This window comes from Hoplias malabaricus, chromosome 10 (assembly GCF_029633855.1).
Source record: "Hoplias malabaricus isolate fHopMal1 chromosome 10, fHopMal1.hap1, whole genome shotgun sequence".
Taxonomy (NCBI): domain Eukaryota; kingdom Metazoa; phylum Chordata; class Actinopteri; order Characiformes; family Erythrinidae; genus Hoplias; species Hoplias malabaricus.
Genome location: NC_089809.1, coordinates 8,665,125 through 8,683,683, shown reverse-complemented (window position 1 = coordinate 8,683,683; position 18,559 = coordinate 8,665,125). Strand labels below are relative to the sequence as shown.

At 40.4% G+C, this 18,559-nt stretch overlaps 1 protein-coding gene and 1 long non-coding RNA gene across 6 annotated transcripts in view; one reads left to right on the top strand and one right to left on the bottom strand.

The window, feature by feature from the left end:
* LOC136708137 (uncharacterized) overlaps window positions 1–11,866 on the top strand; it is a 28,579-nt gene extending 16,713 nt beyond the window's left edge. The window contains exons 3-6 of one of the 2 annotated variants that reach the window (XR_010804321.1): window positions 6,397–6,515; window positions 6,611–6,736; window positions 7,605–7,730; window positions 10,046–11,866. This is a non-coding gene — a long non-coding RNA (uncharacterized lncRNA). Of the gene's footprint in view, window positions 1–6,396; window positions 6,516–6,610; window positions 6,748–7,604; window positions 7,731–10,045 lie in introns of both variants that reach the window. The other variant, XR_010804322.1, reaches the window with a different exon arrangement.
* gtpbp10 (GTP-binding protein 10 (putative)) overlaps window positions 6,509–18,559 on the bottom strand; it is a 31,027-nt gene continuing 18,976 nt past the window's right edge. For 2 of the 4 annotated variants that reach the window (XM_066682436.1, XM_066682437.1), the window contains 10 exons: window positions 17,256–17,289; window positions 16,114–16,307; window positions 15,729–15,820; window positions 13,749–13,893; window positions 12,471–12,544; window positions 11,805–11,857; window positions 10,278–10,385; window positions 10,122–10,199; window positions 9,245–9,368; window positions 6,509–7,757 (listed from right to left, as the gene is read on the bottom strand). In XM_066682436.1, coding sequence (XP_066538533.1) covers window positions 7,498–7,757; window positions 9,245–9,368; window positions 10,122–10,199; window positions 10,278–10,385; window positions 11,805–11,857; window positions 12,471–12,544; window positions 13,749–13,893; window positions 15,729–15,820; window positions 16,114–16,307; window positions 17,256–17,288 — 1,161 coding nt within the window. In that variant the 5' untranslated portion in view covers window position 17,289 and the 3' untranslated portion in view covers window positions 6,509–7,497. Of the gene's footprint in view, window positions 7,758–9,244; window positions 9,369–10,121; window positions 10,200–10,277; window positions 10,386–11,804; window positions 11,858–12,470; window positions 12,545–13,748; window positions 13,894–15,728; window positions 15,821–16,113; window positions 16,308–17,255; window positions 17,475–18,559 lie in introns of those variants that run through there. The other 2 variants (XM_066682435.1, XM_066682438.1) reach the window with 2 other exon arrangements.

The window sequence follows — 18,559 nt, the reverse complement described above, 5'->3', positions numbered from 1 at the left end:
AGCAGAAGTATCTTTCAGGATATGAAAAGAGGAAAAAAAGACTCCACGAGACTGAGCTGAGGGGACAGCAATCAGACAAAGCCACGTTCTTCTCGAGGTTGGACTGTGAATGAACATAGCCGTGGGAGTATATTTACAGGTGGCGTGCACTGCACAGCTGCTCTCCACAATTTTAAAACCCTTGCAGTGCCACAGTATCATGAACCAAGCTTTGAAGCAGAAAAGTGAACATATGCTGATGTTTTTATACCCTCTAGTACTTTGTAACTTCCCCAAAACACACCAGTCCACTCTAAAAGTTCCTTACTGTTCCATTCCACATTAAAAATCACATATTTACTTCCAAGTGCTGAGTTTGGGTCCGAGTTCAGGAAGGAGGACCACTTCTCAAAATTTTGCTTAGGGCCCCAGGAAAGTCTGTACAGGCTGTGGACAGCAATGTTGCTATGAAACATTTCGTAGACTGTTTCTTTTATATAAATAAATACAAAAATTATATATTAATAAGCATCAGCAAAGCTATATAAATCAATACATAGTATAAGGAGAACTGTATTTAGATGTCAGGTTATTAACAATGTGATTCAAAAGGGTAAAATATGTACAGCTTCAAGATTCATTCATTCATTCATTCATTCATTCATTATCTGTAAGCACTTTTCCAGTTCAGGGACATGGTGGGTCCGGAGACTACCCGGAATCACTGGGCACAAGGTGGGAATACACTCTGGAGGGGGTGCCAGTCCTATACATGCAGAGACGAACTGTGTTCACAGGCGGTTTTCAGAAGTGTTTCTGAGCCCATGCTGTGTTTTAAAAGCAGTAACACTGCTGTTCTGAAGATCACAGCCAGTCAGCATTGGTTTTGTGCCTTGCATATAGAGATTTCTCCTGATTCTCTGAATTTTAAATGATCTTGTGTAATATAGATGACTAAATGCCTGCACAGTTTCTCATGGAATGGTGAAGCCCTCCCCATCTTTAACTCTGAAAGACTCAGCCTCTCTGAGATGCTCTTTTTAAATCATAACATGTCAATGACATGTTGCCAATTAACGTAATTTTATTTATTTATTTTAAATGTGTTTGTTTATTTTTTGTGTGACTCAAAAAGTGTCTGTGTGAGTGAGTGTGAGAGTGTGTGTTGCCCTGTGAAGGACTCGTGCCCCCTGCAGGGTGTGTTCCTGCCTTGCGCCCAGTGATTCTGGGTAGGCTCCAGACCCCCTGTGACCCTGAGCTGGATAAGTGCTTACAGCTTATGAATGAATGAATGTATTTTTCTTAAAACAATATTAGTTCTCAGTTTTAATTTCTGAAATATTTTCTTTGCACTATTTTCAATTAAGAATAGCGTTTTAATTAGGCGTATATCACTGCTTTATTAAAACATTTATATTATGTACATGTCTCAACTTTTCTTTCCCAGTAAATAAATAGGCTAAATGCAGTATGTTTGTCTTTTTAAACTGTGTTTTAAATGTAACATACTGTTTACTAACAACATATGTATTGTGAAATGTCCATATTTGTACGTTACAGGGAATGGAGAATCAGGACTGTGTACTGGAGGTCACTGTAATGTCAGATCATGTTTATAAGGCATAATCCAAACATACAATATATATCATAAATAACAAGACATTTAATTTAATTCATTTAAATCTAATTATTTAAGAATTATTAGAAATTAGACAGAGTTGAGATTTTGGTTGTTTTTTCCCTGTTCTCAACCCTTGACCCTTTTCAAACAGGTTAATACACTCATGGTATTTAATAATGTCTTTCTAGGGTGTCTCTTTCCTCTGGTAGACTAAGATAAGGGACAAGAAAAACTACTGCTACTAACCAAGAGGTTCCTTTGATGTTTATGGGCCTCTTCTGACTCACAGAGTGTCTCTGTTCAAACCCCTCCACCACCAACCTGTTCTGGCCAATGGTAGAAATAACACCCCTTTCCACCCAATCATCATCATCATCTCAGAGCCAGCGTGGAGGTACAGAGTCCACTGACAACACGACACTGGGCATGTCTGACTTCCACATAGCTGACTGATGGTCTGAGTTACATACAGAAAAAAACAGACAGCCAAATAAAACACAATGCACTCAGAGAAACATCAGAAAGAAATAAGTTTTTTTTTACACATCTTGCTTCCCACTGAGTGCACTGTAGTTTACTTCTCACAGTCTTTTGATTTCCAGTGATGTTGATGGTTGTGTCTATGGATGCACCGATTTAGAATTGTTTGGCCTGATACGATAACAAAAGACGCCAAGTTATCTGTTGTAATATCGGCTAAATTTCTGCATTAGACCGATAACAATAACAGAATCCACATACCTGCAAATTATATATTGGCCACCGATATATCGTGCATCTCTAGTTGTGTCAAATGTTAAAATGTTGTTTGTGCAGGTGATGTGTATCACACCTTAGAACTCACTCTTATTTGGAAACCTACCAGTTTCTCTGCCTAGTTCAGTCATTGAGACAACATCAAATTAATACAGGTCTTTTGTTAGATTTCTCTGTGTAGAAAAGCTTACCAGCTCAGTTCTTTAAAGTGGTGATGATATCAGGGGGTGTGGTAAAATACTGATATTGGAAATGCCTTTGTCTTTTTAAAAGCTCTGTTTATATTTCTCTGCCGTGAGTGAATTTTAAAACTAGGACACGTTATTGACGGAAAGCCCTGAATAGCGACCCTTGTATAGCGTTTCCTCAATGTGTGTGTGATTAGGTGATTCTTGGTGAAAGTTGGTGGTGGGGGAGTGAAGGAATAGCCCTGTCTACTGCCTTAACGTTCACTGCTTAGGCGCCCCTGAGCAACGCACCTAATCCCCAACTGCTCCCTGGGTGCTGCTATGGCTTCTGGTCACTCTGGGTGATTGTGTGTATGTGCTTACTGTTCCTAGTGCAGTGTGTGTGTGTGTGTGTGTGTGTGTGTGTGAGCCATGGTTGGGATAAATTCAGAGGCACTGCTGTGAATTGGCAAGTTAAAAATATTTAATAAATATAATATTTCAGATGCTTCACATTAAAAATGTTTTAGAACCTCTGCCTGATTTCTATCACCCCCAGATATTTCACATCAGTCGTCTCTGAAGGACTTACACCATAACCATTTAGCACAGGATATTTGTTTGTTTGTTTGTTTTATCTTTAATACGTGGGATTTCCATTTTATTCCCATAGTGACAGAACAAATATGGTCGCCTTGTAAGACATGCTGTATCCTGCAGTGCTGCTGGTGACGTCATGCTGATTTGTTTTGAGCCGATGTTTTGCTTCACAAGTGCGAGCATGCCGTAAAAGGCCATTGTTGCCTGGTTAGTCTCTTCTGATGGAAAGATTACTCTTATCTGGCAGAGGCTGATTTGCTGATAGTTAGCACATGGAGAACAGTGACTATTCTGTGAAAACCTGTAGTAAATGTGTGTCCTTCATGTGGCATATGATGTTAACATGGTTTTATAGACCGATTCAAGAGGCTTACAGGGCCAGGAGCACCGTAAAAGATAAAAGATTAGAGCAGTTCCATGGACACCTAAGGGACAGGGTTCCAAAAAGAGTGGAAAAATAATTATTGTTGTATGCATGTTTATTTATATTACAACAGAGATCATACCTCTGCACAATTTATTAAAATATATATTTAAATATGTAAAAAACTGTACATTAAAATTTACAGGCAACCTTAAAGGAGCAATCTGTAGGATATTCACTGAATTAGTCATAAAATGTGCAGGGTGTGTGATCACAGATTAAGGAAACAGTCAAAGCTAAAGCACTGCTGCCTCTCACAGCGTCGCTGAAGCAGTATATTCTCCTTCCTCCGAGGTCTTGTCTGTGTCTCGCCCTCTGTTCAGTCATTTTACAGTCCACCGTGTGGCCAGGGCTACAAACAGTGCCTCACAGCCATGAAATGACCAAGTGAACAGAGTTAATGTTATATTTTACCTAGGGTGACCAGATCTAAGATGGTGAAAAAGAGGACACGTTATTTTTTTGTTTTATTTGGGGGGGGCTTTCACTGCCGTTGTATGCTTAGCTGAACCTATGTGTGCTTTTAGGTCCTTTACACCGTTATTTGCTACACAAAACATGGGAATTTCTTTTTTAAGTCATCCGAGAACTTACATTTACGTTTCGGCATAGCTGCTCGAGATGAGTGTAGGTACATGAGCTTTGCCTGACGTAAACAAGGACTACTGACGTGCAGACTGACCAATTAAATGTTTACAGAGAAGGTTATCAACCAATAACGGTAGCTCTACAGTCAGGCCGTCCAATCAGAAGATTTTAGGCTGCTTCACCACGCCCCTTTATCACTCAAGCGAACCAATCGGAGTAGGGGAGGGCGGGACTAGTTTGTGAACGAAACGCTTCTCGAGGTTCTATGTAAGTTCTAGAAAAACAAAATCCCGGACTTTTGTGATTTTTTTTAAGTCTAAAAAAGAGGACATGTCCGGGTAAAAGAGGACGTCTGGTCACCCTAATTTTACCAAGACCCAAAAAGCCACACTGCCCTTCTACAACTCTCCGTGACCAGAGACGGCGTAAAATGAGAGGAAGTAATGGGCCTGTGTTTGGAAAGTGGAGGCAGTTTAGAAGCAGCAACACCACAGAACAGAGCCAGAACTGGTTAATTTCCTCCTGAAGAGGTAACAGCTAATCATTTCTTTAAAATATATAGAAGTACAGACGCCTATGTATAGATTAAAATGAGTAAACGCCATAGGTTGTGTGTTTTATATAAAGTGAGGCCTAGCAATGTTTGAAAGGTGCCAGGACTGTGTTTTGTGTGTTTTATACGATGCCGGCGAACAACAACATGATTGAAAAGTGTAAATACCATTGTTTATTTGTTTTAAAGAAACTGAGGCATATTCATAATAATGTGTTTGGAAAAGCCTCGCGTATTCGCCCGTTTTAAGGTGGAATGGAGAAATTAAGCTTGGTAGTGCACAGCAAATAAGCGTTTCACCGGTAAGTAGATGTTGTAGTGACATGATGTGCACTCGGTCGTCTGTTTTAAACAGATAAAATGGGAAATAAGTGTTTCAAGACAAGTTTTAAACAAGCTAGTTTTAGGTTGGCGTGGCTGTTTAAGGTGGAAATGAGTCCAGTAAGAAGTTGAACAAAAACGCAAATAAGATTCTTAAACGGACCCATTTGAGGTGGATCTAAATGCTCGAATACGACAATTGTGGATAAGCTCTGCCTTGTAAATGACATTTTTGGTGGAAAGGAAAATCGATAAGTAACACCAGCCTTGAAATATTTAAGGTGGATTTGGACAGTAAAGGCTTGTAAATGCAGGGAAATGGCGGCCGCACGTTCACTTTTTTGCGTATATAGATGTTTTACTGAAACGATGAACACTTTTCTGTGTAAACATGCTGATTATGGCTCATTTGTAGCTATTGCGGCCCAAGTTCTTAACTTCGTCTGTTGCTGGTTCGTTCAGTTTTCCTCAAACCGCCACCTGCTCGAGCTTCACGTCTGAGGCGGCGGCAGACAGCTCCCGCCACTGTTTTGTAACTGTGCTGTAATTTCGATTTTAAACGCTTGGTGTCAGTATTACACATTGTTCCTTTAACGTTTTAGCTGTTCACCACTTAATTTGGCTTCTTTGTAGTTCACCTCCCATGAGAGGAGCTGTTGCAGTGCAGAAACACTATAGTGATGCCGTGTTCTTTCAACGACTAATGTCTAAAAGGCTGGGGGTCTCAAATGGTCCAGCGGTCTAAGCGTTTTCCCTGTCATCGTGAGGTCGCCAGTCCTCATTCATTCCTCAGCCATCTAAACCTGTGAGCCCCAACAGTGTTTATTTTGCCTTGTACTCTGATTGTGAGAGTGGGTGGATGGCTAGAGTTCAGCTAAGGACTATACAGTGTGAAGTTATGGATGATTAATTATTGGGTGAAAAATGTGCAAATCTGGAGGACACTTTTTTTTAAATCTAAATTAAACTGAAGGTGCAGTAGAAAAATCTGCATGTTTGTAGTTTTTAGACCAATATCTTGCTGCGATGCAATAGTTTAGGGATTAGACTGAATCAGTGAAAATAAGGCATGTATTTTCAGTCATTACAGAAGCGATGGGTCTCATTCCAAAACACTTCACAGACCATTTTCAAGTGTATACTATATGTACTGTATACTATCTTTTCAATTTGACCTTTTTTAGAGCAATACATGTTTATTTTCCTGTGCTGTTAATTTATTTCCAAAAAGGAATATACAGCATAAAGGCTTTGAGCATGTGACCTGTCGCACCGCAGTCGTAACTACATACGTTTGTTTTAATGTGGCAATATCTCTCTGATTGATTCTCTTTTCAGCCTTTTTACTGTTTTTCCTGTCAGTGACACTTGCTGGTTCTCATGTTAGATGTAAGCAGAATATTCGAGATAAAAAAGGCCCTGGACACTTTTAGCCCACAGTGAATAGCAGCTCAGGGAGAGGACAGTATCTGTTCCAGTAACTGAATCCTATGGCGCCATCTTTCTGTGAGTTTTTTGTAAGCGCCATTTCAAATGTTCGTATTTATGGATTTCTGAAAAACAAAACCACTGATCGTGCTCTAATGTCTCTTCTATTTCAGAGTGTTCGGACATCTTTAATTCCAGTGCCTCATCTGCCCTGCTGCTGTCATTGATCTTATTGGCAGTAAACCAGCAGCACAATGCCATGATGCCACTGCTGTTTGCCAGCTGCCTGTAACCACCAGGTGGCAGTCAAGTACTTCGCATGTTTTCACAAACCTGTTTATTAATCACATTATATCAATAATCCGTTAAAGCTGTTTTTTCCTTTGCCCAGTCCTTTAACAAAACAATAGAAAATATATTCTGAGGACCATGTTTAATTAATCACTTAATTCTGAATTAATAGGTATAATTATTTTTTTTAATAAGACACAGTATTATATTCTGTTCTGCAGCCAGATGCCACCGTTCAATTAATAGCAGCTGGATCTTGTCAGCTTTGACATGACACATCTGAAACACACTTATTCTTCAAGGGCGTATAGACAAACTAGTAATGATTTGAACACAGTTCCATCAGCTTCAGTGCATGGAAATGAATGCGTTTGCATGAGTAATTTATGTTCAAACACCCTTATTATAGGTTTCCAGCACTGACCAGAATAGGGGAAGTGTCCCAGCCATTGAAAGGTGTCTCTAGTCCAGGAATAGGCTTTGACCCTATGTGGGGAAACCACTCTACAATATATTTTAAGCTTCTTCCGTTAAATATGTACACACACTACCACAGTGTAGTCTGCAGTTACTGCTATTTGCAGATACATTATGTTCGGTGCCTGTAGAGGTTGTGCTGTTTCTGTCCCAGTAATCAATCCCCATCACCACCACCAATGACAGTCACGAGCTGTGGTCTACACCTATGTCTTACTTTTTCCTTATTTTCCAGGAGTATCATACACTAGAATCTGTTAAATAAAAGAAGCTCTATATGGTTGACTGAGCTCTACGACGCTGACGGAGGCTGTCCCCACACAGGTTTAGCAGTGACAGGAACCATTCTTCTCAGTTCCTGGAGTTTCTCATTGCGCTTGCTTTCTGTGTCCATGGCAGCCTGCTCCTCCAGCGACTGACGGATGACGGTTTTCAGAAGCGGCAGTCCAAGACCGGTCAGCGCTGAGACAGGAAGGATGTGTTTGAAATGGAGAAAATTCTTGGGATTCCCGTCTTCAGGCAGGGGTTGGCTCAGCTCTGAATTTAAAAACACTTGTGATAAAAGTATTAATAATATAATGTAATATATTGTGTGTTTAGTACCACACTGTTTCAAAGAACTAAGTAAGAAGCTTAGAAACTTATTATACATCACTTCGCCGTTACATTAAACCGACCTTGTTTCAACACATTGTTCATTTTATCAGCTCCATTTACCAAAGAGGTTCAAGACTGGACTGAGAATAGTTCACCAACCAAAAATGCCTTTGTGGACCGTCTTGTGACCACTGACGAAGAGCCTAAGGTTAATTCACAGTGCTCTTCACCACGTGGTACCTCGGCTCTACACGCCTTTTGGGCTGTAGCACAGTTAGCCCCTGAACTGTGAGTTTCTCTTACAGAAACCACAACTACAGCAGAGATAACGATACGTGTCGTTTGTGCTTTCACATGGTGTTAATTTTTTTTTAACCTCTTAAAATCGAGGGGGTAATTTTCGAGCTGCAGTTGTGAGTCGGATAAAAACTAATGTGATTTCTATTGTAGCTTGAAGATTTTACAGAGACCTAGTTTGGCCAGAAATGCGAACATCCAGCACAATCAGATATGTTTACATTATAAATATCACTAAAAAGGCAGTGGATTTACAGTATGTCAAAGCAAAAAAGGAGTTTTACAGCTCACTCACTGAACCAGGAACCATGCAGTAGAAAAGCACCAACCGATGAGCTACTGTCCCTGTGTCTACCAGAGTGGACAGTGAGTGGGCACAGTGTGGAAAACTCCATCAGTGAGAATCCAATACTTAAAACTAGACCTGCCCTGGGTTGGTCTTAACCACTGAAGAACAGAGCAAAGCAACAGATGGACTACAGCCTCTAATTGTTAAGTACAATTATATGATTAATGAAGCTGATAAAATGAGTGCAGTAACCCTCATCCAGTTCAGGGTTGCAGTGGGTCCGGAGCCTACCCCGAATTATGGGGCGCACGGTGGGATCACACCCCTACGGACACCTTTGAGTCACAATCCACCTACCAGCTTGTGTTTTTGGACCATGGGAGAAAATTGGAGCACACTGCGGAAACCCACACAGACACAGGGAGAACAAACCTCACCCGGAGCGGGACTTGAACCCACAACCTCCAGGTCCCTGGAGTTGGTGACTGCAAATCTCTGCAAAATTTGAAAATTGTGTATGCATCCGTCAGCCTTAACATTAAAATGACCTCCCTGTTTCTGCACTGGTGGCACAGTCACAAAGCTCCAGGGACCCAGAGGCTGTGGGCTCAAGTCCCGCTCCGGGTGACTGTCTGTGAGGAGTTCTCCCTGTGTCCATGTGGGTTTCCTCTAGGTATTCTGATTTCCTCCCACGGTCCAAAAACACAGGTTGGCAGGTGGATTGGTGACTCAAAGGTGTGTGTCTCTCTGAAGGACTGGCACCCCCTCCGGGTAGATTCCGGACCCACAGATAATGGATGAATGAATACTATATTCTAGACTCTCTGATTTGTCAGATTTTGTGTATCACGCTCACCGTCCTGATTCTCTAGTTGTGTCTCCAGCTCTCTGAGCTTCTCCTCAGACTCAGGTAGGTCCATCTTATTGACCACCAAAATGGTTGGCTTGGTCAGCAGTTCCTCCTTATATAAGTTCAGCTCCTGTTGTTAAAATAATAATAATAATTTTAAAAAAAGCATGGAGCATTTAGTTTTTTAAAATATTTAAAAATAGCACACCCCATACACTGGAGTCTTACAGAGAATAGTTTTTAACCTCCAAGAAATATAAATTATTGATTTCCTATGGGGTACAGTTTGCAACAGACGGAGACTTATATTTATCTGTATCCAAAGAGGGTCCCTCATACGGGTCTAACCATGTTTAAAATAGGTTTAGCACAGGATCTCTGACACACGCAGGCCACCACATGTCAGTGTGGCTATCTTTAAATCACAAGCCTCTTTCCTAAATTCAGGTTAAAACGTGTTAATATTTCATACGTGTATCACATTTTATTGTGAGGACAGCAAACATCCTACTGACATTAACACGAGGAGGAGGGGGAAAAGCCCAATGGCCTTTATTACTGCGCTGAGACACCAGCTAAAGCCCAAATGTCTCCTGATAATGATCTGAACATTTTATAAATAGAAGAATGACTGGAAAAAAATGCTAATTGCTATTTTAAACATCAAAGACCATGTGTTTGAATTGTTTCCAAATGATTTTGGGTAAAGTTTTTTTTTCATGTGCATTTCAAATGTCCCTTAAAAATTTGAATTAAAAAATAAACACGAATATTTATTCGCTTATACACATTGTATCTTATGAACAGGTCCGGCATTGTGTGTTTCTGCAATGAGAGAATGCTGATCGTTGGGTATATCCAGGTCTAAATGTGCTGGCCTTACCTTAGTAAGCAGCTGCACTGCCTCAAATGCAGATCTGAACTGTGTGTTACTGGCCAGCTGAAACCCGGACACATCGACCTGCAGCGGAGCACAAACACGTTCGTGACTCATCGCAAACTCAACTCTGAAGTCAACAGTTCCAGTTGTTTCACGTACCACAAACAGAAGCTGCTTCGTTCTCTCAATATGCTTCAGAAACTTGTGGCCCATGCCTCTGTTCATATGAGCCCCTTCAATCAAGCCGGGTAAATCTGCCACAGAGACCTAGAACAGAAACAAAGCATAATGTATTGGCTGTTACAGCAGTAGCAATAATACACTGCACACACACACACGTGAATATATAAACCCAACATCACGGCAAAAACCTGCAGCTATATTGTAGCATGTGCATCCACTGACGTGTTTATGACCTGATTCAGAGCACAGCACTAAGGCATTACATTATTAAAGAATTATTAATGAAGAGGGATATATTATAATAGTCATGTTTTCAGTCCACGTTATGTGCAATCATTTGGGATCTGGCGTTCCCACCAGTCAACTGTGAAATAAAAAAAACAAGTCCGTTTCCTTTTGTCCTAAATCAGTAAACATTGGATAAAATGAGTCATTCTAAATGTGTGCTGCTTCTACGTAGAGTACAGACTTCTGAGCATCTCCAGTCACAACGTTAGACCCATGTTTGTGTGAGAATGCAAAGACGAGGTTGAACAGCAAAACAAACTTATTTTGTAATTTTGATTTCTGAATAGAGATCGCTCAGTGCAAATATTAACCTTTCATATCTTAATGATTAGAACGATTTGAGCAGAAGTTCATTAGTTTTTAAATAGCTCTTAAGGGCTGCATCATTGTCTTTTACTTTTGTGAAAGATTCGTAATAGATTTTCAATTCGTTAAGATGCTCAATTCGTTATAATCATTAAGATATACAAGGTTAATATTTGCAGTAAGCAGGTTTTGTGTTCAGTTTAGCTAACTAAGGGTTAATACATTACAATAGTACTTAATATAAGCAACAGTAAATAAACAATACAAAATGATTAGTTAAAGTCACAATTAATCATTACGTAATGACAAACAATAAACATTTTAGAATTTTATAAAATCTTTAAAAGCTAGTTATAGTTTATTATTTTTTTAATTGAGGAATTTGACACAAAAAAGGGCAAGAACAATGTCTGTTTTTAAACAATTGTACCATACAAAGCCTTACAAACTACATAAAGAAAAGCCTGTTTTTTTATATACACTAACACCCTTAACAAATAGAAAGAGAAATAAATACTAATACAAATAAGTAGGTAAAAAAAAAAACAAGAAAAAGAGAGCTAGAGAAACAAGAAGACCCCTAAAAGAACGAGAGAGATTCGGGGAAAACTGTCCTAGTTTATTGTCATTAATAAATGATTAATTGTGACACTAAGCATTTAGTAAGGTTTATTACTGTCTTGCGTTATGGAGAATCATGTGCCCTTATTGTAAAATGTTACCCTTTAAGTTAAAATCTAATCACTGTATTTATGAAACTAAAGAGAATAGTCACACTTCAAACAAAACCATGTTCCTTTTCTGTGTGGACTCATGATCAGAGGGAAAAAATAAGTAAATGACAAATGTGTTCTTCATAGATTCACAAATATACAACACGTGAGATAAAGTACTTTAAGAAGCCGTTACCTGCTTATGGTCCTCGTACATGACTTTACCCACCTCAGGCCTCAGAGTGGTGACTGAAAGACAATAACATTAAAACACTGATATGAAATTAACATGCGCATACTTTGTATTAACAGCAGGTTAGTACGATATTTCCAGTTGAAAAACCCCCTCATCATGAGCATAAACACATGTAACATTAAGTTACAATTCCACTATTTTATTTATTTATAGTTACAGTTATATAGCACCTTTCTAGATACCCAAGGATGCTAGAAACCCAGGAGGGAGTACCAGTCCATATCTGGGCATACACACACACCAGGAAAGTTTATAGACCCCGGAGGAAACCCATGCAAACACAGGGAGAACATGGAAACTCCGCCCACATGGGAATGGTGCTGGGAAAGTGCTAACCACCAAGTTATTTTTTTTCCAAATCACAAGCAAAAGTGTTGAGACACAAACACAGTTGGCCTTCACAGTCCTGTGACATCATCAGAGCACATTTACCAGTCATTTTCAGGCACAGCCTTTAAATGAACTTTAACTTATAACGTGCCCAGTTACATAAAGTTGTCAATGGCAGTGTTGATGGCTCTCGTTATGTTTCTGGATCCAGGTAATGGTTAAAATCTAATGGCTTATGATTTATCTGTGTAAATAACTGCATTTGATGTTACTCACAAGGGTAGCTGGCAATCACAGGAGAGGCGTGTGACAGAGCCTTCAGTAAAGATGATTTACCTGCATTAGGGAACCTGTTTAAATGGATGAAAAATAAATAAATGAATTTAAATTAAAATATCCAGTTAAATAATGTTGTTTTTAATGTTTTAAATGTTCCAACAAATAAATGGTTTTAAATAAATGGTTATTTTGCAACAAACAAACAAACAGGAGAACTACATTTTACACAATACTAGGAGCAGTGCCTATACAACATTACAAAGGTATTATCTGCAATCTCCAATTTGAATTAAAGGACAAACACGAACTGTCCTTGTACAATACAACCATTCATTTTCTCTGTGTTACACTCATCTTTTGTGAAATCCTTTTAAATGGAAGGTATTTTAGAAAGCTTACACTGTAGTTAAAAAAAAACATATTCAGATAGAACATGTCCCTGAAACCTGGGCTCTACTTTAACAAAGCCTTTAGAAACAGCTTGAAAGAGCACTGATGTTTCCTATAATGTATGTTTCCTATAATGGAATGTAGCAAATGTAGTGATTATTTATTACAGAGAAAATAACTCCATGAGATGTTTATTAAACTGTTTGAAAAGATTTTCTGAAAAATGACAAATAATTATGTTTCCCATTTCCATAAAAGTTGGGACACTTTCTAAAACTGCAATAAAAACTGAAACTTGTAATGTGTTCATTTACATAAAGCTTTATTTAAAAGACCAAAGGACAAAGAAAGTGTTCAAGTGTTTTTATATATTAAATTCTATTTGTACAGTAAGATATAAAAAAATATATATATTACACACTGACGCCTGCAACACACGCACAAAAAAAAACCCCACATGGGACAGAGGCATCTTTACCACTGTGTTACATCAGCTTTTCTTTAAAATACACTTTCTATTTGTCTGGGAATTGAAGATACTAATTGTTGCAGTTTTGCAAGTGGAGTGTTGAGCCCATTCCTGCTCTGTACTCTGTACTATGGCTACGATTGTCTGATCTTTCCCTTCTTGATGCACCATACATTTTTCATAGGAGACAGACAGCAAGCACATGCACTATGTACATTAATGTATGTATTTATTAATACCGTTTTGCCAATACACACCATGCCTGTGAAGGCTAAAATGGGGAGGCAAACTCCCCATGGGGAGGCATTCAGGGCAGCTCCAGACTGGGTGTAAAGCCAAACCAAATGAAACATCCACAGCTAAAGGGCCCTTGAGAAAGGCACATGACGGTATTTCTGTGTTACTCTTACTCTTACCCAACAAGACCCAAGTCTGCGATAAGTCGAAGGTCCAGACGGATCTGTCGGTTCTGCCCTTTATTAGGTAAAAATGCAGAGTGAGGACCTCCTCCTTGACCACCTCTAGCCACCAGAACCCTGTCCCCTTCACAGTTCAACGCTCCTACAGAGAAAAGAGTGAAAAATCATCAACAAACTGCATCATATTAGTAAAGTAAAGCAGACGACACATGGTAGAATGCAGTGTAATAGAAAAGAATGTCTTAATTGGAAGTGTCTAAAACTTGTATTTGTTTGAGTCGTCTTAAACAATTTCCCTGTTTGACTGACTATACGACATAACACAGGTATGTTATACACAAGGCTTGGAAAATTGGGTGGTATGCAGGAATTATTAAAAAGCAACACCAGTACTAGATGAATTCAAGGCAGATGAATATAAGAAAAGGGGTGGAGGTGGGAGCGACACGAACATGAGTTTGCAGGGTGTATATAAAGCTGAGGGGAGGAGTTTGGGCGTGGTCCTCCTCCCAAATTTATGTTAATACATAACATCAATTGTCTGTAACCACTTATCCAGTTCTGGGTCACGATGGGTCCAGGGCCTACCCAGTATCACTGGGCGAAAGGCAGGAACACACCCTGGAGGTGGCGCCAGTCCTTCACAGGGCAACACACACTAAGATCTACGGACACTTTTGAGTCAACAATTCACCTACCACCATGTGTTTTTGGACCATGGGAAGAAACCGGAGCACCGAGAAAAAAACCCATGCGGACTCTGGGAGAACACACCACATTCCTCAGAGACGGTCACCCGGAGGAAACCCACGCAGACACAGAGAGAGCACACCACACTCCTCAGAGACAGTCACCCGGAGGAAACCCACGCAGACACAGGGAGAACATACCACACTCCTCACAGACAGTCACCCGGGGGAAACCCACGCAGACACAGGGAGAACATACCACACTCCTCACAGACAGTCACCCGGAGGAAACCCACGCAGACACAGAGAGAACACACCACACTCCTCACAGACAGTCACCTGGAGGAAACCCACGCAGACACAGAGAGAGCACACCACACTCCTCACAGACAGTCACCTGGAGGAAACCCACGCAGACACAGGGAGAACACACCATACTCCTCACAGATAGTCACCCGGAGGAAACCCACACAGACACAGGGAGAACACACCACACTCCTCACAGACAGTCACCCGGAAGAAACCCACACAGACACAGGGAGAACACACCACACTCCTCACAGACAGTCACCCGGAGTAGGGCTCTGAGCCCTTCAGAATTCAGCCATAAAAAAAATTGAGCCAGTGAGTAAAGTGAATTGAACATTGAAGGACCATCACAGTCATATGGCAAAGATTACTAAAAGATTTTAATATTTTCATAACAATCTAATTTTCCTTTAGTGTTTTATTTAAATGAATACTTGTTTAGTGACAGCTGTAACTACATTATCAGAGTTAAATATACCACTGTTAATGTGCAACACTAGTGGCTGTTAATACGGTTTCGTCACCAACTCACGTTTTAAATAATTAACGCTTGCTTCCACCGGTAGCGACATAAAACGTTCGACTTGTGAAAAACACATATGCACAATTTTTGTCACTGGCCACTAAAGTGTACACTCACACAAATTCCTGGTCAGTGGCATTCTCTTGTGTGAAAGATGGAATCAGATAATTTAAATAAAAAGGCCTTCTGCTCTCCCTGGACACTGTGACCGGCTCCCGGCTCATGTGGGATGTGTGGGTGTGTGTTTACACGTGTGTGTGTCTCACTCTTGTGTTTAGCCCTGTCCCGAGTCCTTAGTGTTGTCATGTCCCATGATTTTAACTGTTAGATGGACACTTTCTCACATCAACAACCAAAAGAATAAAAATTTCACTCCCAGATGATATTTGTTACATTTTTTTAAAAACTTGCTTTTGTTTTCAGAAAGTGGTAACTGCTGAAATGATGTGCTCTTACCTAAGATTCTTCCATTATCGGTAGTCACAGAGATCCCAACAGGAGCAAAGACTTGTACGTCCTGCCCTTTTGCCCCTTTGAGTGCACGGATACTGACAAAACAACAGAACACAGATCTCAACAAATGAAGAATCTAGAGACAAACCATAGTTAAGCATGGCTCCTGGATTCCGAATCTGGCAAATAACATTCAAAGGCCAAGCTTCAAAAAAATAACTAATAATCTCCTTGGTCATATTCGTGAATTTAATATAAAGAACATTAATATAAAAATACATATATATTTTTTAAGAATCATGTTGTAAATATTATTAAACACTCAAAAAAAAAAAAAAAAAAAAACACCCTGTCACATTCCAAAATGACTGAATGGCTCTACTCTCACCTGCTGTTGGAGCCCACACCAGCAGTGAACCTTTTTTGGGGATATTTGTCCTTCATCCTCTTCAGAGTAATGTCTTTTTTAGCCACCACCCACACATCTCCTCCATTTCCACCATGTCCCCCAAGACGGGGTAAACCCATGCCACCACTTCCACCTTTCACATACAGCCGCAGGTTATCCACAAAGTTCCCAAACTGAAACCAGTGAGAAAAGAAAGACGAATCAAAGTGTGTGGTTAGGTTAGGTCTTCTATATTAATGTGGAGTATGTGCACCGTGGTCTCATACACCACACACAACATCCCGGCTGATATTATCCAGGCCTCACAAAGTTTTTCCTCTGCTCTGTTCCAGCAGAAAGTACCACAGCATCTGGGGCAGACTCTGCATCAGCTTCGTCCTCCAGGTCCTCGCACAAACTCCTCAAAACTTAGATGTGAACTGACCCCTACACACTTTCATATCTTTGCACATTTATCTTTCACTTCCACTGAACTCTTTGCTGTACATTGTGGCAGTATTTCTCTGTTCTGTCTATTGTCTTGTGTCCTTTGATGTGTTGGTTTTCTCCACTTGTGTTTGCAGTTGTGCACTATTGTCCTGGACGAAGGTTATAACACGTATCTGTGTACTTTTATACACCAATCAGCCATTACACTAAAACTATCAATTTCCCCAAAATTCAGGTGCACTTTGTACATCTAAAATTTCAGACTGTAGTCCACCTGTTACTCTGCGCATTTTTTAAGCCAATTTCACCCTCTTCCTCAGCAGTGCTACTGGAATGTTTAAACATTCCCCACTCTACAGCATCACTGCTGTGTCTGATCCACTCCTACCAGCGCTATACTGGTGAGTGAAACTGATGACAGACAATGAGTGTGGAAATAAGGAGGAGGTCATTTTAGTGGCTGATCTGTGTATATTTAAAACGACAATAAACCTCTGGACACAAAGTGAAATGTCTTAATCCACAGAAGCTTTACCACACCACAGCAGTCTACATTTCAGAATGAGTATATTTAAAATTGTATTGTGCACTGAAGAATTGTAGCGGTGGACTAACATATTTTATGTTCAGAATACGAAGTTAAGGTTAGACAATATACAACATAAACTTTCCAGTTTTTGAGTTTTACTAACCTTCCGCCAGCACGCTCTGCTTATCCACACCATCCTGAAACAAACAGCAACAGCTCAGGCACAACGTTTAATAAACGGCGGTGTAACATGCGTTTAAAGCAAATTTAACATTGGAGACACAACATTCAAGAACAGCGGCCATGTGTGCGCTGACGGAACTAGAAAATATCCTCTCTGTGCTGATTGGACAATCTTACCAGAGAGCTTGTTCTATTGGCTGGCATTTGTGTCTATCTTGCTCTTGATTCCACCCACTTTTCGCAACTGGACCAACCGGATAACGGCATTCAGAACACGAGTGAATCCCAAATAGCGTATAGCGCCCTACTCCCTATGTAGTGAACTGCATAGACTAGGAAACGGTGTCTAGCGAAAAAGGGCTCTTGTGCAGCCTTTGGCACAAAACAAATGGTTTCTACGTGACATTTAACAGTGAACTATACAGAAACTTTAAATTAAAGGCATATATTTGTGAATTACAGAGTTTTTGAGATTAAAGCAAATTACTTATCCTTTTACAAGTTTATTGACATATTTTGAATAAAGGATTCATTTAAAGCCATAATTTTTCCACAACTATTTTAAGGTACATGTTAAACAGTACTTGTGTATTACATATGAGACAAAGTGAACAATCTGGCCTAAAGTTTCTAAAAATGCCTGTTCAGTCCTTGTGAGTGGTTTGTTAACAGTGGTGGGGACAGGAAATATATGGCAAATACAGACATAGTCATTTAATTTATTATGAAAACCACCTGTGAGCAAATATAATGGGATGTGGCAAGGTGGAGCAGCAGGTAGGTGTCGCAGTCACACAGCTCCAGGGACCTGGAGGTTGTGGGTTAAAGTCCCGCTCCGGGTGACTGTCTGTGAGGAGTGCGGTGTGTTCTCCCTGTGTCTGCGTGTGTTTCCTCCGGGTGACTGTCTGTGAGGAGTGTGGTGTGTTCTCCCTGTGTCTGCATGGGTTTCCTCCGGGTGATTGTGAGGAGTGTGGTGTGTTCTCCCTGTGTCTGCGTGGGTTTCCTTCTGGTGACTGTCTGTGAGGAGTGTGGTGTGTTCTCTCTGTGTCTGCTTGTGTTTCCTCCGGGTGACTGTCTGTGAGGAGTGTGGTGTGTTCTCCCTGTGTCCGTGTGGGTTTCCTCCGGGTGACTGTCTGTGAGGAGTGTGGTGTGTTCTCTCTGTGTCTGCGTGTGTTTCCTCCGGGTGACTATCTGTGAGGAGTGTGGTGTGTTCTCCCTGTGTCCGTGTGGGTTTCCTCCGGGTGACTGTCTGTGAGGAGTGTGGTGTGTTCTCCCTGTGTCTGC